A 23,770-nucleotide genomic window follows, 5' to 3' on the forward strand; every position below is an offset into this window, starting at 1 on the left:
TGCACATTTTGTCTTTCCCCTCCCATTTCTGCTGATTCTGCCTTTAAATTGCAATGATCCTTCCTTGCTTCTATCATTTATGGCAAAGTTATATTTTTCAGTCCATATTATGGTATGTGGTACATTTTTCCACGTCAATTCCTTGATTTTAGCAAGTATTTGAAAGAATAATTAAAACTACATAAAGAGGTAAATGGTGGTGGATGAGAGTAAAAAATTTCAGGAAATGATTTGTGCTCAGATGAATTCAAACATAAGTAATTTCAAAACATAGTGGTCCACCTGACTTCTAATATCTTTGACTAAAGAGAAGTTCGAAGAAGTACCAAGGGCTTACTTGCCCAGAGCAGATACGAATATAGAAAGCATATTAGTTAGAAGCTAAAAATAACCTTTCAATGACTATTGAATAATAAACGATGGCATAAATGCTATAGGTTCAATTTGATAAATACCCAGAGGTGATCCTATGGCAAATGGGAGACAGATGTGGAAACCACCAGAGCTTTCAAGCTCTAGGATTTTCTCAATTATGCTAAACTATACCACACAAAAGAAACACACCAATTTTTACAAGAAACAAAAATTTAAATTTGTTTTCAAATAAGTTTTAAAGTGGTCATTCACTAAAATAGTAAACATGTTAGAAACCAGCTTGATGCTAATACCCAAGCTATTAATATTATATACCAAGATAAAAAAAAGACAAATTCTCTTTTAAGGTATTACAAAATATCTCTTAAAAAGGCCTCTGTCATCTGGAAATGAGAAAACAGGCAGCTGTCCCGTGAACTTTCACATAAATTCATAACACAATGTTGTTCACTTTCACTTAGCCTTTGTTCTCGTGCCATATAACACATCAGGAGGAGAAAACCCCAAGTCACCCCATGAAAAGAGTAAGAAAATGTCCAGCAATTGTATGGACATTAAATGAGCAGGATAAAGAGCCAAGAAATAGTTAATGTCTCTCTTTCTGCTCTGTTCAAAGGAATGCACTTTATATCCCAAAGCATTTACAACAGAAGATTACATGGGAAGTGCTGGCAGGGCAAAGCTATGGCACAAACTATCAGCTGCTAAGCAGGGCAGAAATATTGTTTACATGAAAATGGAATGACCTCTGGTGAAGACTGAAAGTGATCATTACCATAACCAGAGAAAAGCATTTTTACATCATCCTATTTCCACCACTATAAAACCCTGAGCTGCTCTGGCAACTGTTTATCCCTGCTTTGCTGGCTTGGCTCCATCTTCAACTAAATGACAGTGGTTTTTGTTTTGTTTTGTTTTGTCTTTTTCCCCCAAAGTCTTGGCAGAAAATGCCACCAAGCTGCCTGTTTTCTAGGTGACTACCTTGCAATGTTCAGACAACGAATTTTGGTGGTGGCCTCCTTGTAAAAGCCCATTTGGCTTTTCCTCCCAGTAAAATGGTGGAAAATATGATCAGAGATGACCCCACTAATAGCAACTGTAAAGCTGGCATTTCTCTGGTTTTATGAAGCCTTTCACCCCGTATGGTGTTGATTATCCTGAGAATAAAGCACTAAGCCACTTCAGAGAGAATGGGAATACAAAGATGCATACCTGCATGACAATAAGTAGGTCAAAGACCAAGATGAAAGAGGCCAGGAATGCTCTGGAAACTTCATCACTGGGCAGAAATCCCCGATTCAAGTTATCCCAGCTGATCCAGTCAGTCGTGATGACAAGCACCACCACAGACGTCAGGGTGAACAGAACCGTCCTGCAGGGAGTGAGATCTTTGTTAGAGGACATTTAAAATAGACAGTAGAGGGCACTGCGTGTGGTCTGTGCTCTATTAAATATCTCCCCTTGCCCATGTCCCCACTCCAAGGTGGTCACCAAAAGGAAGATGACAATAGAAAGATGTTAAATGTTTTCTTTCAAAAGCAATGAGAACCTGGTGTGATAACATCTCTTCCAACATTATTCCTAAGGCACATGAAGACGATGATGATGGAACCAATGAAAAAACAATCACAAATGACCTTGGTCAGTTCAATGTGTGTCCCAAGGAGGATGTTGGTGTGCGGTTCTCACTGCAAGCACATTGCTTTACTGAAGGCGGCAACACGCAAATGCGTGAACATAATGTGGTTGGAAATGAATGAGGAAGTCCTTGGATTCAACTTAATCGTACAAAGGAGGGATAATTAGACTGGTCCCATCATCATGCCCATAGCTGAGCCCCATAAGGCCTGATCTCTAGGCCTTCTCCTCCCAGGACTCGGGGCACAGAGAACTGTGGCCTGGAGACTTGCCAGGGTGCACTGTCTCGTGGCTCATTCTTTAGTGTAAGATGCTGGGAGCCTATGATTTTTTTCAAGGCCCTTTCTGGTAGCTAGGGGTTAGGTCTCAGCTCTGTCACCCCTACAGCCTAAGTTCAATCCCTGGTCAGGGAGCTGACCCACATGGCGCAGGAGACCTCTCCTGTCTCCCCCACCGCTCCCCTCAGCAGTGGATTTCAGTAGATCCACCTATTCTGCTCCCCACTGTCTCTGGGGAATCCTCTCACCCCCCTGAACCTCTGGCCTGTACACCAGTTCTTCTATGCAAAACAAACAAACAAACAAAAACACAAAAAGGAGCTTTCTATGCAAAAAAAAAAAAAAGGAGATTTGTGTGTTCAAAGTTCCTTTTGGTACTAAGGGTATTTTCTTATCACCCAGCTTTTCAAATACATGCCCCACAGGATGCTGTAATACACACACCTCTTGAAGATGTACAGGGTGGCTGTGTCTGTGGGTACATAGTTGGGTACATAGTGGGTACATACAATCCCCTCAAACCTCTCCATCTTTGTCTCATTAGGCTCCTTCACAAAACTTCCCACTTCCCTCTTCTGCAGCACTACAGGATCAGCTCTGTGAAATAAGCAAGACTACTCCAGCAACTTGCCAGCTGTGGTCAGTGTCCACTGTATTGATCACAGCCTGTGGCCAACAGATTAGTACCTCTAATATCCCCCTAGCATGCTGTCCAACATTCCAAGTGGAACCTCCTTTTGTGAGGAGTGATTATTTAGGAAGTTATGCTCTCATGTTCCTTCATTGGTCTAAATATGTAAACTGATAGGCAAAATTATATACTCAGTCAGAGACACATTTATGTGTCAAAAGCTGGGAGTTTGGAATAAGTGTTTGCCAAGCATCAGAAATCCCATTTATTACAAGATTTATAGAGAAGTTCTTCCTATTTATGGTAATGATGTCAAGGTGCATAGCGTCATGGAAAGTAATCATTAAATCTTCTTGGTAATTAGAATTTATCATAACAGCTGTTGTGTGAGAGTTTCCTAAGACTAAATCTGTACCAACTCAACTTCAGGAATTTGATTTATTTGATATAATTCATTTACCTAATATATAATATCCCTTCTGAAAGTTTTTCATGGACATTTTCCTAATTTTATTACATACTTATGTTTTGACAAAGAGGATAGCTACAGACATTCCGAAAAAGTTTCTGATAATATTTTATTACTCATAAATGAAATTGTACTAGGTATTTTGTCTGCTATTTGATATTAAATGTGACAGAAAGAATAAAAATGGCAATCTTTAAATATGAATGCATACAGCTCAGTGAAGGAGGTCTACAACTTAACTCTCAAGAGTATGGAAAAAAGATAGGCCTTCTTGGTGGCACAGGTGGTTGGGTGCAGGGCTGTGAAGCTGTCTGTAGCCTCTGCAGTATCGGTTTGATCCCGGCCGGCTGGGACATACCCACATGGCACGGCAGACCTCCTGTCTCGCCCGCTGCTCCCCTCAGCAGATTATTTCTTTTTTTAAAAGATTTATTTATTCCTGCATACAAGAACTGGGGTACAGGCCAGAGGTGCAGAAGGATTCACCAGAGATGGAGTGGGGAACAGAACAGGCAGATAAAAAGAAATACACTGCTGAGGGTAGCAGCAGGCAAGTTAGGATCCTGAGTCAGGAGAGACCTGCTGCACCATGTGGGTTGCTTACTGGCATCTTAACCCCTTGCACCACCAGGGAGGCACTCAGCAGCTTATTTCAATAGCTCCGCCTGTTCTGTTCCCCACTCTGTCTCTGGTGAATCCTCTCACCCTCCCGCACACTGGCCTATACCCCAGTTCTTGTATGAATAAATAAATAAATCTTTAAAAAAAGTATGGAAAAAAGAAAAGGAAAATGGAGACCAAAATACTGGTTATTCCATCTCAAAAATTATACCGAGTGCCTTATTTAAACATAACAGCAGAAGCCAGTATATTATATGTGGTTTATTTTCCTGGACTACTAACCACGCTCAGAAAATAAGTCAAAACCACCAATATAAGAGAGACATGACTCGGTGAGATTATGCAAAAGCAGATACTTTTATGTGAAACCTCCATGAATGAGAGAGTAAAAATTATAAATTATTATTGCAATTTCTATGCCAATTACAATGTACCAGGCCCTGGAGTAAGAGATTTACACAAATTAACTCATAATCTCTTCAACAACCTTACCATCACCATGCCTGATCGATAAGCAGAAATTCAGTCACAGGAAGTTCGAATAACCAGACCCAGGTCACAGTTTTTACAAGTTATATTTAAAATGTAAGGTGTAAACGATAAAATGTCATCAGATCATAAAAGACTCATGGCAGTCTGTGTTATAACCATTACGCAGAGGAAGCTCCTGAATATCCCTGTCCTTTATTTTCCCTCTTTGTTATAGGGGTAATATGAGAAGATTATATTCTCGAAGCCCTTAACATTGACGAGCAGCAGTGGCAGAGACTTACTGGGACAGACAGGGAACAGTTAACAATAGTATTTTCATGGCAGCTAGAATGGGAGGACGTGGATGCCTGCCATCAATGCAACATCTTTGGATTTTTTTATTGAACCAATATGATTGAAAAGATGTTTACTTTGGAGTGAGATTCTTGGGAGTTCCAGCTTCTCTAATTAAATAGCATCCTCCAATCAAACAATTATCTAGATTATTTCCTTTCAGGCTGCAGCCAGCACCAGTAGCGTATACTGGCTGATCAATTGGCTGGTTTCTGGCCACCCATCGAGTGGAAAGTTTTCATACATAATTACCAGCTCATGCAGTTAAGTCTCTTCACTTTCATGTTTTCAAATTTCCAGTTTGTTTGCATTTTTTCAATTCATGCTAATCCCTCTGAGATGAATAGAAATTAGAATGCGACATTTAAATGGCTAGCAATGTTTCTAATCCATTGATTCCAAACCTGTGGGGGTGGTCTCCTAAGAACCACAGAGTTATGGCTACAGACATGTGGATTACAGTTTTATAAGGCTGTTGGTAAAGTAATAAACAGAATGCTTCCCGAAAGGTTAGGGCACTTAATAGTGTCCCACAGATTTACACTGATGGAACTAACGAGAACTCATACCTACTAAGTCTGAGCAAGGACTCACCCTGTAGTAAATCACTTTTTCTCCCTTCAGAAAAAAAAATCTGCAGATATTCTCAGAAATTTGATATTATCTTGATCTCATCTGGAAACACAATATTTTATAGCCTACTCAAATATCTTTTATACATGGTAATCAATATATATGGTCATTAAGACAATGTAGCCGCAAGGTACAACCAGATAATCTCCCAAATGTGTTATAACCACTCCTTCTTGACTTCTGGAGTATTAAAATACTGAAATACTATTTTAAGTAACTAGATGAGTTAACATCGCTTCCCTTCTTCCAGTCATAACCATGTTACAATTGATGTTTTGCACAAATAGCTGAAAGCAGGCATCCAGTTGAGAGAGAATTGGCATTCCCCATGGATTATCCACAGAGGGCTAACTCGGTTAGAGTTAACTATCATACAATTTCACTTTACTTAAAATAGGTAATAGGAATGCACAGACCCTCCTAATATATGAAATTGATATATACAAGTGGAAACAAACAAATCACCAAAATTTGACCGTGTCTTAGCCTCCTCAAATTAGCATTTTCATGTGGTTTGAAATGATAAATATGCTTTTATTTGTTCTCACATATTAGCTATTATTCATGTTCCTAAGATGCTTATCAACTTGGAATCCGTTTATAAACATTCTATTTCTTTCTGATCACATGGCCAACAATTAATGTCTAAAAGGAAGCAAGGGGCCTCCCTGGTGGTGCAAGGGGTTAAGCATCACACTATGAAGCAATCTGCAGCCTCTGCAGCACGGTTCAATTCCTGACCAGCCAGGAAGATATCCACATGGTGCAGCATCTCTCCTGTCTCTCCTGCTGCTCCCCTCAGCAGTGCTTTCAATCCGTCTATCTGTTCTGCTCCCTGCTCTGTCTCTGGTGAATTCTCTCACCTCCCATGCCTCTGGCCTGTTCCCCAGCTATTGTATAAATAAAATCAATCTTTAAAAAAATAAAAATAAATAAAAGGAAGCAAGCATCGTTTTTGTTTCATTCTACAATACTCTAAAATGTTGTGGCTTGATCAAACTAAGTCAGATCATGTTCTATAATTTCTTAGAGCAAAGTAAAAATCTGTGAATGTGGCATGACAAAAGCATTTCAAATGATTGGGTATCACTATTTCTAACCTTGCTGTTTAGAGGGAAAAATACAACAAGCAGGCATAAGCAGAAGAATGTGATCCTTCATTCTCACTGCAAAACCAAGAGACAGTTCAAAATTCCAGTTGCCCTCTGAACACCAAGTACCAGCACACAGAATTCACAGAGGGTCATGATAGAATGCCAACTCTTTCATTAGCTTGTTTTTATTATAATGTTGTCATTGTAATGAGAGTTACAATGAAATATGTGCATTTACTAAGCACTATGGCTTAGCTGGTGAAGGCAAGGTCCCTCCCTAGGAAATCTGGAAGGAAATGGTTTGGCGTCTTTCTGGTCTCCTATTCTTGAGTTCAGGAAGCACCAAAGGAAAACAAAGGTAATGTTTGCTGAGAGACCTAATGCAAGAGCACAGCTTCTCCATATGGTTTTCATTAAGTAAATGCCATTGCCAGTTTTTGCCCAACCTGAACACATCCATTAGGGTAAGATCCCTGAGAAAGGAGTTATTAAGTCTTTTTCTCTGTGGTTCCATTGGGATATGTAATCTGCAAAGAAAATTATTAGAGTTTAATGTCTATTAAATTACATATTCATGTCTTATTTATCTTTATAACTCTCTGTTGTCCATTAAGAGAAGCACTGAACATAACAGGAGCTCAAAAAACATTGAACAAATTGAAGTGAAGAAACAAGTTGGTAACTTATTCCTGAAAGGCCATGAGAAAGATGGCTTAAAGGAAAAAAATACAACTCTGGGTCAGGGTATTTGGTCATGAAGAATGTAACTTCTATGCACAGTGTCCTGGCATCTTAACCTTTGTAAACAATGTCCATTGTAGTTCTACATTGTACAACCACTGAAACTTAAATGTGACCACAAAGATGAGCAGTCTTGATAAGAGGTAGCAAATGAAAGGACCACATTTCTTTTTTTTTAAAGATTTTTTTTTTTAAAGATTTATTTATTTATTTATACAAGCACTGGGTACAGTCAGAAGTGCGGGAGGGTGAGAGAATTCACCAGAGCCAGAGCGGGAGCAGAGCAGGCAGAAGGACCGAAGTACACTGCTGAGGGGAGCAGCGGGCGGCAGGAGAGGTCTGTGCGCCATGTGGGACCCTCCTCCAGAGGCCCGGGAAGCAGCCGGGGATCGAACCGGCACTGCAGAGGCTGCGGGCAGCTTCGCAACCGAGTGCTTCGCAACCCAGAGCTCAACCGCTGAGCCACCAGGGAGGCCCCACATTTCTTTTAATGGCTTGAATCCCCCTACTTTTAGCTGAGTGATATTAGCTTATTCAGAGGCACTTTTTGATACATAGCATTGTTAGTCTAGGTTAGGAGAAATCATTTTAGTTTGTGTTTCACAATTTTAGATGTGGAATAGAACGTTTGGGGAAGAAATAATACTTAATAGATGGCAAAGTCCTTGAGATATGAGCTGTGTCATTTATTTCTGATTACCAATGACTGGTACATTAATGAAACTTGAAAGATAGTTGAATTAATAAATTAATTGATTTAAAAATGTCTATCTCTCTACCACCTCACACCAGTGCAATGGCGCATATTAAAAAAAATAAATGGTAACAACAAATGTTGGCGAGGATATAGAGAAATGGAACCCTCTTTCTCTGCTGGTGGGAATGCAAACTGGTCCAACCACTATGGAAAGCTGTGTGAAGGTTCCTCAAATACTAAAAATGGAACTACCATATAAACCAGCAATTCCACTCCTAGGAATATACACAAAGGCCACAAAAACATTCATTTGAAAGGAAACTGCACTCCTTGTTTATTGCAGCACTATTGACAATAGTCAAGATATGGAAACAACCTAAATGCCCCAAAACAGATGACTGGATCAAGAAGATGTGGTCTATATACACAATGGAATACTACTTAGCAATCAAAAAAGACAATCTCATGCCATTCTCAGCAACATGGATGGAGGTGTAAGGGATATGCTCAATGAAATAAATCAGAAGAAAAAATAAAAATGTCAGATGGGGGGCTTCCCTGGTGGTGCTGGCGGTTGAGTGCCACACTGTGAAGCTATCTGTAGCCTCTGCAGCACAGGTTTGATCCCTGCAGGCCAGCGAGAATCCTACATGGCATGGCAGATCTCTCCTGTCTTGCCCGCTGCTCCCCTCAACAGTGTATTTCATCAGTCTGCCTGTTCTGTTCCCCACTCTGTCTCTGGTGAATCTTCTCACCGTCCTGCGCATCTGGCCTGTACTCTGGTTCTTGTGTATAAAAAAAAATAAAATCTTTAAAAAAAATCAGATGGTTTCACTTAGAGGAGGCATACAGGGAAACCAGATAAGGGATGAGGGTGGGAGAGAAGACAAAACTAACAGGCAACCATAAATCAGACACATTCCGCAGGGGAGAGGAACAGGGAGGGATCAAAATAGGGGTGAGAATAGCACAAGAGACTATGGTGATGGTTCACAGGTGACTTGGAGGTGGGAATTTTACGGGGACTACAGCTGAGAGGAGAAAGCAAATTGTACAAAAATAAATAATGATGCAAATATATATATATAGATATAAATAGAAAAAAATACAAAACAAATAACAATGTCCACATTTTACCATGCACCAAACCAGATGTCAGTGCAAATGATGGTAATATTTCCTCTAGTGTTTACTGAACAAAGGGAGAAAATTGTGACATGCAAGATTAGGCTGGATGGACCCAACAGGAGCATTTATCCTTTCTCTCTTAACAAACTCCTCATAGTAGGTTAAAAATAAAGGTTTGGGGAAATTTTTCCAATTTTTTGGAGCCAAGATGCTTATGTAAGTCAAAACCAATGCCAAGAGTCTATTTTGAGTCTCATCTCAAATATCTCTTGAAGAGTACATACCATTAGAATTCTCAAGTACCCCTGGAAGAAAGAATCTTTTCAATGATATTGGATAGAAAATGATAATATCCAGAAAAGCTGGTATCATAAGCCTAAAATATTTTTCTTTCATGAAAAGACTATAAAATAGACATTAGGATTAGAAAATTCCCTGTAGTTGTACAAAAATATTTAAAGAAAGTCATGTCACAATGGAAGATCAAAAAATTAGTACTGGGATTCAGATGACTTCATTCCTGAATCCAAAGGGAAAGGATTTTTTTAAAGCAGCTAAAGTTTTATGGCTGTTGATACATATTTAGTGTTTGCCTGGGAACTTGTGAAGTCTTTGATTTATTTAGAAGTAATTCAGGACTAACTGGGAAAATACACTACAAAAAATAAAAGCATGATGACACCAGTTATCACAGGGCTGACTCAGAAGAATTGATTGACATTTTAAAGGCTCATCACCAACCTTGTCTAGTCAGTTCAGCGGAGAAATCTGAAGTTATGAAAAATAGTGTCTCATCAAGATTTTAGAAATGCATGCAATAGAAAATGCTTAATAGAAAAATGCATAGTGGAAATGTACAATATTGGAAAAGGAAGTCATATTGTGATGCATATATAAGAGCACAGGAAACTCAAGAAATATTTGTGGGGCATATACGTGTGCCAAGGCACAGAACTAAACTGCAGGGACACAGGAATGATCTGATCCACACAAAACTCCACTGAAAATTGCAAAATGGAGAGGCTGGCAATATGGTGGGAGAGTATGGACCTGGCCTTACCTACTCCACTTATTCAAACCAAATAGATACAGATAACTTGTCACAATGGAGAATGCCAATAGACACAAAACAATCACACCCAAATGTAAATAAAAGCCATAATGCTATGGAAATCCCCAGAAATAGCTGATATAATGAAGGTTTAATGAAATTATACCTGAAATATTAATAGAGTTGTACAGTGGAGAGGATATTATAGGTAAAAGGCAAATTTGCAAGAAAAATATGGCAATCAAAGGTGAACCCTGTGGGGAGGAGTGACAGATGTTTCCAAAGTTTTCATATTGTGTGGCTAACTGGGTTCTGAAATCATTAACTGGAAGTGAAAGTATTAATGGAGGAGCTGAAGTGAAAAATATGAAAAGAAGCACGAATGAATATTGTGAACTCTTGCTTTGGACACAAGGTTGGGTTTAAGGGGCTGGCAGGACAGCTATCTAGGGAAGAACAGCAAGTCATCTGGAGATAAGTATCTGGGCCAAGGAAACGTCCTAAATTTTAATTCATTGAAATAAAAAATAACAAAGTCCTAGAGAGGAATGAGATTTTTCTAGTGAATAATCAAAATGAAGAAGAGAATTGGGGAAATCAAGTACAGAATCTTGAAGACAATCTATTTTTGTGGTATATCCAGAGACAGATAAAAACTAATAATGCTAGAGATTTATCAAGTGATCTACGAGAAGATTAAAAAAAAATAACATCATAGTAGACGGAAAAATAACTCTAAGAACTAACTGACAGCCCAAACCTCCAAATACAACATGGAGGTTTTATGAGATAAAGACTGAAGATCACTGTTGAGGACACTTCTTTCTTTGACATAATACCCCATTGAAAACTGCAAGACGGGGAGGCTGCCAAAATGGCAGCAGAGTATGAACACTGGCCTCATCTACTCCACTAATTCACAGGCAAATTACTACAAAGAAAATTCAACAACCTCTGAAAGATAAATGGGTAACAACCACATACATGAGGATCAAAAGGGGAAAGTGGTAGGAAAAACAATAATTGAACTGTGTTTAGAGCAATACAACTCATGGGAGGGAGAGTGGCCTATGGTGTAGGGCTGCTCTGTTATTACTGACTCAGGGGTAAATACCCCCATCAGGACTTTAGGGACCAAGCAGAATTTTGTGGGATATGCCTGAAGAGGATATTAAGGCAATAGTTGTAACCATGGTTTCTAATTTAACAAAATCAGTGGATTACGTAAAATAGGAACATAATAAACACCCCAAAAAAGGAGACTGTTATAACTAGAACTAATGAACTTATAACACCAAAAATTAAAGAATATGATAGAAGGCCTCAAAAGTAGACAAATAATGGGGAAAATCTGTAAGTTTGAAAGTGCAGTGATGGAGAAGACATAGAATAAAAAAGAGACAAAAGAATAAAAGCAAAATAAGGACAGTGTAAGTGCTCTCTGGGATAAACTACAGAGAAATAACAACCACATTTTGTGGCTGCCAAGCAGAGAACAGAAAGAGAAAGCATAGAAAATCAACTTAAAGAAATAACCACTGAGTACCATCTCTACTTGGAAACAGACCAGACTTCCTGATCCAGGAGGCCCAAGAGTTTGAACAAGATACTACCAGACTGACACTCTCCAAGACACATTATAATCAAACACTTGAAGGTCAATAACAAGAGCAGAATATAAAAAGCATCCAAAGAGAGGAGAGAATAACCAACAAGGGACAACTACTAGACTGGCCACAGGCAGCTCAGCTGAACATTTATAGGCAACCAAGGAATGAGAGAAGGTTTTTAAAGTTCTCAAAGAAAAAAACTTTTAAAGCACTGCAAGATTATCATTCAAGACAGAAGGAAAGGGAAATTGGAGATCAAAAATTATTAGCACCAAGCCATGTAGGAAAGAAGTACTAAAGCAAAAGCAATATGTCCACATGTATCTGAATGGACAATGCACCAAAGAGGATATACAGACACATGGACACATGTTCATCATCACTGTTAATAGCAAGAGTCCTGGAGGTCATATTTACCATGAGATATCATCTCATACTTGTGAGCTATGAGCACAGCACATATTTTAAAGATGCCCAGCAGTACAACTTTTTTTTAATATTTTATTTTATATAATTCTTACATCATTTTTCATTTTTACACAATGTATGCATTTTCATTTTGGTTATATTCCCCATACAATTGCACCCCCCTTATTTTGACCCTGATCCTTCCTCTCCCTGGCCCCCTCCCCTCGTAGTGTGTCTCTGTTTATAGTTGCTTGATGATTTTGATGTTTACTTTGTATTAATTAGTCTTTTTTACTGGTCCCTTATTTAGGTTTTCTAAATTCCTTCTATGAGTAAGACCATCCAGAATTTTTATTTTTCTTTCTGGCTTATTCACTGAGCATGATCCCCTTTAGCTCCATCCATGTTGCTGCAAACTGCATGTGTTTATCTTTTTTGATTGCTAAGTAATATTCCATTGTGTATATGTACCACATCTTCTTGATCCAGTCATCTATTTTTGGGCATTTGGGTTGTTTCCATAGCTTAGTTATTGTAAATAGTGCTGCTATAAACATAGGGTTGCAGGTGCCCTTTGGAATTAATGTTTCTGTGTCATTTGGGTAAATACCTAATGGAGAGGATGCACAGAAAGAGGAAGCACATTACTCTATTGTTGGAAATGTAAACTGGAAAGTGATATGGATTATCTAAAAACAAACAAACAAAAAATGGAAATACTGTATTCAAATCTTGGGAATCTATCTTAAGAACACAAGACCATCAACCTCCAAATCCATAAGCCCCACAATTTTTCTTGTAACATTATTTCCAATAGCAAGAACACAGAAACAACTTCTGTGCCCAGTGACAGAGGCCTGGATCAAGAAGATGTGGTTTACTACACCTTAGAATTCTATTCAGTCATAAGGAATGATAACATGTTGTCATTTCCAGCAAATGGTGAATTCATGGGAAGAAGTCAAAATGATAAAGACAAATATTGGACATTTACATAGCAGATGATTTGACAGAGCAAGCACTCATAAAAGTTAGCAGATGGTGAGAAGTGAAGTGATCTTCTGAGTTTGGATGGGGGGCAAAGGGAGGGGAAAAGGATTAAAAAAAGATGGAGGTGGGAAGAAAATGGTAAGTGTAGAATACTTGGTACCTGGATATGCCATTGTTTCTTGAAAGAGCTCTTATATATTAGCACTTGAACAGTATTTATGTCATAGGAATCCTCAGAAAGTGTGAGCAGTTACTATCATACATAAATTTCAAGAGACAGAGAACAGGGAAACAAAGACAGAGGAAAACAGGATGAAAAGACAGAGAAGAAAGAGACAGAGATTGACCAAGTAAATACAATGTGTGAAATAGTCTCAGTGTGTGAACCTTACTTGGGTTCTGATACATGTAATCTAAAAACATTTCCCAGAATTGATTAAATCACTGGAATTTCAACACTGACTGGGCTTTTACTGATATTAAAATAATTGTTTAAATTTGAAGTCTGATAGTGGCACTATGATTGTATTTTTACTAAGTTTGTCCTTAAAAGATTGATAGTGAAAGAGAGAGAGTGAGTGAGAGAGAGAGAGATGAAATAACTTGACATCTGAAATTTATTTCAAGTCAATAAGGAAAGGAGTGGGTAGAAATAGAGATGACACAATATTGACAATGGTAATATTCTATTGTGGTTATTTGTGTTAGAAGCATCCTTCCACTTGAAACATTAGAACAAACCTGTAAGAAGGCAGAGAAACAAAACTAGTAAGAAAGATGATAGATAGATGATCGGTAGGTAGATAGATAGATAGATAGATAGATAGATAGGCACATAGATATTATAAGGAAAAAAGAAATTTATAGAATTTATAGAAATTTATAGAAAAAGTTGATGGAAACGTTTTCAGATATTTTCCTGTAAAATCAAATATGAATATAATTTTTGTTGTGCTCCCAAGATCTCTTCTAGGAAACAAGAAGAGAAAACTGTCAGTATTATTAGGATAATTTAATTTAAAATCATTCGGCTGCAATTAACCAAGTAATTGGCCTTTTGTTAGAATTTAACCTAGTATCTAACATTTAATGCTTTCATTTTCTAGTATGTTTTATGAACTCAGAACAGCCACTTTAAATCAGTGTGTAAAAGTGTACTTCTCAGTAACAAATTTTTGCCTTTGAGTTTAAGATTTCCTTATTAAGAGAAAATAGCATGTATATTTTGTGAGACAACTATATATCAACACAAAATTAAAAGATACAAATATATCTATTCTTGAGTACTTTATAACATAGTTAGGCAAATGAGCTATAATCTAATTAGGCAGAGAAGACTATCATATATTAAACTATAATCAGGAATAAAGGGAAGTCTGAGGGAGGCACTGGAATAACTCAGTGTTTTAAGGGGAAAATTTTCAAGACAAAGGATCATCTCAGACAGAGAGATAAAATTGGTAGTAATCTTAACATTGTGTCGTGAGGCATTAAATTACCTACATAATGGGGGTATGGATTTAGTAGAGAGAAAAAATAAAGTTGAATATTTATAGGTAAGACCTCAGTTGATAGCCTTAGAAGTCTTCAAGAATGGTATGATTTAATGATTGTTTTAATTAATTAAAACACATTGTGTTTTATTTAATATGATATCCTTGAAAATCACTACATTGAAGTATGGATTCATAGAATCCTGCAACATAGAAGTAAGAGCTCAGATTGAGTAGAAAGTACATATTGCAGCAATGCATGGATTATACAGTTATAACTATATTGTAATGACATAGTAGGAAAAACATAAAATATATATGAAAATAAAGTTAATAGGACTTATACTAAACTTAGATATAATTATGGAAACAATGAAGCCTGTTTGAGAAAAGATGATGCTGGGGAGATATTCAGATAGCTTCAATAACCTACATATGATGAACCCCAATGCCCCTTGCTCTCACACAATCTTTCCCCATTGTATCAGGTAGAATCTATGAATATAATGACATATCTCTGTGATTTTGCTACCTTATATGTCAAAAGGGATTTTTGAAGATTTAATAAAAATTATTAATCAGTTGATTTAGTCAGGTGAGTATCTTGGTGAGCCTAACATATTCACATGAGCCCCTTAAAAATAATTTCTTTTCTGGCCAATAGTGGAAATTTGCAGAGGTTGCAAGTATGAGAGATAAGTGCTCTGATGCTGAGATGGAAGGGGTCACTGCAAGGATAAAGAGGGCCTTTAGGAGCTCAGATCAGTCCTAGAAGAGAGACAGTAAGAAAAGAAGGGCTTTAGTCCTATAAAGGAACCTAAATTCCACTAATAACAGAAATGAGCTTGGCAAAAGATCTCATGGTCCAGATGAAAATGCAATCACCTGATAACTTAAGCCTAAGTAGAGAATCTAGCCACATATTGTCAAACATTTTTTTTTGAAGTAACACCAGTTTATAACATTGCATATGATTCAGAAGTATAGGTCCACACCTCTTCAGATGTCTGTTACCACATCACACCCACCACCAAGGCATCCATAGTCTTCTACCATAATCCATATGGCCCCTGATTCCTTTTCAAACTTTTCTCTTTCTTACATCATTGTTCATTTTTATACAATATTTGATTTCTCCCCTCATGTATAATCCCCATACATCTTCTACCACCACATTACCCCGTGAACCATCACCGTAGTCCCTAGTGCTCACCCCTCCCCTATTTTGGCCCCTCTCCCACACACCACTTGTCATTTTTTAAAGAGATTAAAATACACATACAGTAAAAAATTTTTATCAAAATGCAACATATTTCGGGCCTCCCCGGTGGCGCAGCGGTTGAGTGCTGGGTTGCCGGGCTACCTGCAGCCTCTGCAGCGCTAGTTCTATCCCTGGCTGCCGGCAAGGGTCCCACATGGTGTGCAGACCTCTCCTGCCGCCCGCTGCTCCCCTCAGCAGTGTGCCTAGGTCCTTCTGCCTGTTCTGCATCCTGCTCTGGCTCTGGTGAATTCTCTCACCCTCCCGCACTTCTGACTGCACCCAGTGCTTGTATAAATAAATAAATAAATAAATAAATAAATAAATAAATCTTAAAAAAAATATAAAAAAAGGCAACATATTTCTTCCATATTCATATAAACCAATTCTATGTAAAGAGGACTGGGAATAAAGAGGATGAATTAAAATAACAATAACAACTAATTGGTTACATCCTACAGAAGGTCAATATTTTAGTTCACATAATATTTAAAAAACTACCTACTTTGACTAGCAAGAAAGGAACAAATACATTCACTTTTGTAAAACTATAGGTTTTTTAAATAAAATGTAGATTGATGTTTTTGCTAGCCCTGTAAAAGTCTTGACTAAAACAAAACTGATGAACAAGGAATAATGGATTAAAAATTCCAGACATCTTTTTCTTAGTAATCTAAAATGATTTATAGTAACCAAATGTTACTGTAATGAAAGACTCTAAACCAGCCTTCACTAAGAGCCATTACTGATCTTCTATGGTACTTTTATCTGATCCAATAACCAGTATTAATTCATGCCATTTCATGTTACTCAAATTTTATTTAATTATATAGATGGAACAAAAAAATGAATTTAATGCTTTTGATAAACAAAATGAATACACTTCTATAAAATACTTGTAATAAATAAGTTATTGTTTTCTAAGGCAATAATCTCTGATGATTTTTATTCAGTAATATAAAACTGATATAACAGTAGAAACATAGAATTATTGGAATCCCAAAATGATTTTTTACTATTTCCAAGTCAGATACAGAAATGGCACACTTAGCTTTTAATATGTAAGATAATTTACTTACACTGAAATTATTACCTATCTGAATTAGAAAGTAAATTCTAGGCTTCCATGGAACATCTATTCATAGCAAAATGCTCACTGACTCAGAAAACCAAAATTAGCCTTAAAAGAAGATCTGTTCTAGCTGTATGTCTTCAAAGTGCACTAAAAATGTACAGGGAATGCTGTATCAATGTATTTTCTAGAAATATGACAATAAAGAATAATGCTTTAAAAGTGCACTCATGCATATTAAGATACTACCTAGTATCTAAATGCAGTATCTCTTAGTCAAATTTAATTTTCATAGCTTTACATTATTCTTCTAGATCTACTTCATGAGAAAAACTCTTCATATATTCAAAAGAAAGTGAGGAACTAGTTTCTAGTTGTGGCTCATATTACTTATTTATGTGTAGTTGGAAAAGCCATTTATCCTTTTTGTCTTAATTTATTGATCTCTGAAATGAAGTTTTTAACAATTATGATGACAATGAAATAGGTGATAACAATCATAACACTTAAAATGCATTAGGTAATGTGTGTCATATTATACACTCAGTTAATTTGCAAACCAATTCCACGAGTTTTCAATCACTTCATTTTATTTTATGTAAGGAATATAAGACTGATAGATTAAGTAATCTGATCAAGATTACAAAGCTATTAAATATAGATTTTAGATTTCAATTCAAGTCTCACTCCAACAGCAAGCTCTTAGCCACTATGCTGTTATGACTCATGCATTTTGTTATGAGGGTTGAAAAAAGAAGTTACTACAGAGCTGTGGTAATACAGATCAAAAGAGATTGCTGTGAACATATGTATACCAGTTAGCTGAATAACTAAGAAGAAATGGACACACTTTTAGAAGTATTCAACCTTCTGAAACTGAATCAAGAAAATAGAAAATCTGAACAGAGCCATCACATGTAAACAAATTGAAAATGTAATCAAAATTTGCACAAAAAAACAAAAGTCCAGGACCAGATGGTTCAATAATGAGTTCTATCAAACCTTCAAAGATGAACAGCTACCCTTCTCAGTCCACCAGAAAATTGAGGAGGAGGGAATGCTTCCAAACGCATTTTACAAGGCCAACATTACTCTCATGGGAAAAGCAGAAAAGAACATTACAAAAAAAAAGAAAAGAAAAGAAAAGAAAATTAAAGACCAATATAACAGATGAACATAGATGAAAAATCCTCAACAAAATCATTAAAAGGATCATACATCAGGACCAAGTGACAGTTCTTCAGGGCTGCAAGTAGGTTCAACAGCCAAATATTGATTAGGCTATTCACCACACTAACAAAAGCAAAGATAAAAATCATATGATCATATCAATAGATATAGAGGAAGCATTTGAAAAGACTCAACATTTATTCATTATTATTATTAAAAAACCCTCAAAAATGGGGATAGAAGAACTATACCTCAACAAAAATAAAGGCAATATATGAATGACAACCTCACAGCCAACATCATCCTAAAATGGTGAAAAATTGAAAGCTTTAAGATCAGGTACAAGACAAGGATGTTCACTTTCACCACTAGCATTCATCATAATACAGGAAGGTCTAGCTAGAATAATTAGGCAACAGGAACATATAAAAGGAATCCATATTGTGAAAGAAGAAATAAAGCTATCACTATTTGCAGATGACATGATAATAAAAACAGAATACCCCAAAGACTCAACTAAAAAACTAATTGAAATAATAAATCAGTAGAGTAAACTGACAGGTCACAAAATCAATTTACAAAAATAAGTTGTGTTCTTGTATACAAATAAGTGAAAGAAATTGAGAAAACAATACCATTTACAATTTCTAAAAAATACCTACCTAGGAATAAACAACGATGAAGGTGAAGGAGTTGTAAAATGAAATCTACAAAACACAGCTATAGGATACAGAAGAAACACAAAGAAATGGAAAGGTATTTTCCGATCATGTGTTGGAAGAATTAACATTGTCAAAATGCCCATCCTACCCAAAGAAATATATAGTTTCAATGCAATCTTTATCAAAGTTTCAATGGCATTCTTCAAAGAAATAGAACAAACATTAGTGAAATTCATTTGGAACCACAAAAGACCCCACAGAGCAATACAATCCTGACCTAAAAAGAAGAATAGAATGGTGGTATCAAACTCCCAGACTTCAAACTATACTATGGAGTTATTGTAATCAAAACAGTGTAGCATTGAAATATAAATAAAAGCATCTAACATTGGCGTATAAATTGTGCCTAGAGGCAACCCCACAATTATATAGACAATCTATGACAAAAGAAGCAGCAATATACACTAGAGGTAGGAAATTCTCTTCAACAAACAGCAATGGAAAAACTGGCTCACCTCATACTAAAGTATAAAATTATACCACTACATGATGTCATATAGAAAAAGTAATCCAAAATGGATTAGACTTGGATTTAAGATCTAAAATATAAAACATATAGAAGAAAACATAAGCAAAACACTCCATGACTTTGATTGAGTTATCTCTGTGGATTAGTGACCAATGACAAGAGAATTAAATGAGGATATAAACAAATGGGACTACTCAAAACTGAAAGATTCTGCACAGCAAAAGAAAACTATCATTAAAACAAAACACTCCCTCCTGAGTGCGATAAAATACTCACCCATTATTTATCTGACAAGTGGCTGACAGGCAATATCTACAAAGAGTTCATTTAACCAATAAGAAAACAAATAATCCATACAAAAAACAGGCAGAAGTGCCAGACACCTTTCCAAATAAGGCCTAAAGGTGACCTACAGGGACATGAAAAAATTCACATTATCTCTTATTGTCAGAGAAATGCAAATAAAAACCATCTAACCCTTGTTAAGAAATGCCTATATCAAAAATACCACCAAAATACACATGCTTGAGAGAGTGTATAGAAAATAAAACCCTTGTACATTGGTGGTGGGAATGTAGACTGGTATAAAATCCTTATGGAAAACTATGGAGGTTTCTCAAAGCATTAAACATAGATTTACTGTATGATTCAGCAATTGCACTCATAGGTATCTACTTAAGGAATGCAAAAACACTAATTCAAAGGGAAATACGCACTTCAATGTTCGTTTCAGCACTATTTATAATAGTCAAGTTATGGAAACAATCAAAGTGTCCAGACTGATCAGATTAGGAAAATGTAAAACACACACAGAGAGAGAGAGAGAGAGAGAGAGAGAGAGAGAGAGAGAGAGAGAGAGAGAGAGAGAGAGAGAAAGAATGGAATACTACTCAGTCATCAAAAATTCTTGCCATTATCAGTGACATGGATGGAGCTGGAGGGGATTATGCTCAATGAGTAGGTAATAAGGAGAAAGAATATTAGTGCATAGTTTCACTTATACATGGAGTTAGAGAACAAAACAAAGGATAAGACAGAACCAAACCAATAACAAACCCTAGAAGTCCCACTGTAGAACTGAGGCTAGCAGAGGGAAGAAGGGAGCTAGAGAAGACAGTGTAGAAGGGGCTCCATGGGTGATATTCAGGGGCTATGAGTGTCTTGGTGGTGGGTGTGTGAACCCACACTTCTGAATCACAACACAGTGTTGTAAACTGATGTTACTTCTATAGAAAGTAATGTATCTGAGATAACAGTGAAAATTTACAATGTTCTTATACTTAAAAGGCAACAGTCCCATCATTCCTTAGTCTCATTTCTCCAAATTCAGGTATTCAAAGATAAAGGTACTTCAAACTACTTTACTAAATGTAGTTGGGGCAATTTCCTTTTAAGTTATAAAGTGCTAAGCTTTGTAGATTAAAGATAATGTTCTTTATTTTTTTTAATTTTATTTTTATATTCCCCATACAATTGCAACCCCCCCATTCTGACCCCAATCCCTCCCCTCCCGCCCCACACCCCCCAAAAAGTGTCTCTGGTTCATAGCTTTTTGTTGATTTTGATTTTCACTTTCTTATAGTTATTCATTTTCCTGGTCCCTTATTTAAGTTTTCTAGATTCCTGCTATGAGTGAGACCATCCGGTATTTTTCTTTTTCTTTTTGGTTTATTTCGCTGAGCATGATCCCTTCCAGCGCCATCCATGTTGCTGCAAATTGCGTGTGTTTATCTTTTTTGAATGCTGAGTAATATTCCATGGTGTATATGTACCACATCTTCTTGATCCAGTCATCTGTTTTTGGGCATTTGGGTTGTTTCCAAAGCTTAGCTATTGTAAATAGTGCTGCTATAAACATAGGGGTGCAGGTGTTCTTTGGAATTGATGTTTCTGTGTCCTTTGGGTAAATACCTAGGAGTGGAATTGCTGGATCATATGGAAGCTCTATGTTTACTAGGTCCAGAAATCTCCACACAGCTCTCCATAGTGGTTGGACCAGTTTGCACTCCCACAAACAGTGCAGAAGAGTTCCTTTTTCGCCACACCCTCTGCACAGCAAAAGAGACAATAACAAAAACAAAGTGAAACCCCACCAACTGGGAGAACATTTTTGCACACAACACTAATGATAAAGGACTGATCACAAAAATCTGCAAAGAGCTGATGAGACTCAACAACAACAAAGAAAATAATCCAGTCAAAAAATGGGCAGAAGAGCTAAAAAGAAACTTCTCTGAAGAGGAAATGCAAATTGCCAACAGGCATATGAAAAAATGTTCAATATCACTTGTAATCAGGGAAATGCAAATCAAAACTACCAGGAGATGCCATTCTCATTCATTAATCCACATTTCTCATAGGCAATACTTTTGGTAGCATTAAGGAATAAAGGGAAATCAAATGGAGATTGGTATGTTCTGGCACAGGCAGAGAAATAACTGGATTGGTCCAGCTGGGACTTGGAAAAGGATCATTCATCAAATTAGTGAAATGAAGTGATTTTTAACAATGATCATCATATTATGATTTATTTTTGAGAACATTTAAAACATCTGGGGAATTGACAGATTCATAGTTTTCAAAGGCAATATTTTTAACTTTTAATTAAATTTGAATGAATTAATTTAAATTCACCCAGTTCCAAGTTGCAAGTTTCCCTCAAGTCTGCTGGCCTCATTTAGGGCTACAGTTCAGGCACTGAAGTTCTATCACTCTATAGTTTCTGATACAAGAATAAGGCCTGGCAGTGAAATTCTGCTGTCCTTTCCAGTTGAGAAAAGGACAAAGTTTCTAAGTCAAAGTTGGTTCATCCAATTTTTCTTCATTTTCACTTAAAGATTTTTATGTCTTATTCTGCTGCATGGATCTTTGGATGCTGGTGAAACCACATGAAATTAAATGCATGCTTGTGGTCGAACCACGATGGAAAACGGTATGGAGGTTCCTCACATTACTAAAAATTCTATTTCTAGGAATCTACCCAAAAGTCACACACACACACACACACACACACAAAAAAAAAAGTTAACTGGAAAGGAAACCAGCACTGCTATGTTTTTTGCATCACTATTTACAATAGCCAAGATATGGAACAACTTAAATGCCCCAAAACAGATGACTGGATCAAGAAGATGTGGTCTATACACAATGGAATACTACTCAGCAATCAAAAGATAAACTCATGCCATTTGTAGCAACATGGATGCAGCTGGACGGGATTACGCTCAGTCAAATAAATCAGAAGGAAAAAGTAAACTATCAGATGTTATCACTTACAGAAGGAATATAGGGGAACTTAATAAGGGGTCAGAGGGGGAAGAAGACAAAACTAGCAGGCAACTATAAATTGGAGACATTCAGCTGGGAGGGATTAAAACAAGGTGGGAAGAGCACAAGAGACTAAGGTGATGGTTCACAGGTGACCTGGTGGTAGGAATTTTATGGGGATTACAGCTGAGAGGAGAAAGCCAACTGCACAAAAATAAATAATGATGTGTTATATATATATAGGTATATATATAAATTAAAAATTAATGCATGTTTGGTCACCAGATTGTGGGAAACACACTGGATCATAACTTCTCAAGAACATTTGTGAAAACCACCATGCTTCCAAATGCTTGCGATAACTGAAATAGAGAAACTGATCATTGTCATAGAAGGTTCTTTCTCCTGCATTATTCCCCTACAACTTTCCAGAGGAGCCACTACTAAGGAGAAGTAAGACATTTACAGGAGGAGGAAGAGGGGATTGCCCACCCTAACTGTAGAGCAATGCAATTATAAAGATAGGAAAATAAAAGATAAAAAGAAAAATTTAAACAAATATTTCTTATCCCTTTTCTATAATACTTCAATGTATAGTTATCCTGAGAGATATTTCTGAGTCTTTCTTTTCCAGTGCCATTAATCCATGTATAAATAAGCCACAGCAGACCCCAAAGCATGCTCATAGCAGATTTCAAGTTCTTAAATACTTATACCTGTTAGGGAAGCATAAAATGTCTTTTTTTCATTTTTTGCTTTTTTTTTAAATTGAGGTATCACTCACGTACAACATTGTTTATGTCTTTGGTTAATACAGGATCTCCCCCTTGAGGTGTTGCTACTACCCAATTTACCCACAACCAAAATACCCATAGTCTACCAAAATAGCCCATTGTTCTCCCTCCCCCCATTGTTCTCACTCCTTCAGTTCCCTTCCACTAGCCTCAATTCTATAGTTAACTTTCCAGGGTTCATCAATATAGATGACGACATTCAACATATATTATTTGCATGTAGTCAAATTCTTTATATTCTCTCACATTTTGTTGATTTTATGGTATCTTGAAAAGCATTATTTTGTCAGCTATCTGTGGTTCAATGAATAGTTCTGTCTTGCTGTAAATATATAG

General features: G+C 36.8%; 1 protein-coding gene across 3 annotated transcripts in view; it reads right to left on the minus strand.

Annotated features, from left to right (window-relative positions):
* The window catches only part of TMEM117 (transmembrane protein 117), a gene marked incomplete at both ends in the record, with an annotated part of 437,683 nt that overhangs the window by 90,904 nt on the left and 323,009 nt on the right, over nucleotides 1–23,770 (minus strand). For all 3 annotated transcript variants that reach the window (XM_084254763.1, XM_084254764.1, XM_084254765.1), the window contains one exon: nucleotides 1,588–1,747. In XM_084254763.1, the coding sequence (XP_084110889.1) occupies nucleotides 1,588–1,747 (160 nt within the window). The remainder of the gene's footprint in view (nucleotides 1–1,587; nucleotides 1,748–23,770) is intronic.

This window comes from Talpa europaea (assembly GCF_964194135.1).
Source record: "Talpa europaea genome assembly, chromosome: 15".
Taxonomy (NCBI): domain Eukaryota; kingdom Metazoa; phylum Chordata; class Mammalia; order Eulipotyphla; family Talpidae; genus Talpa; species Talpa europaea.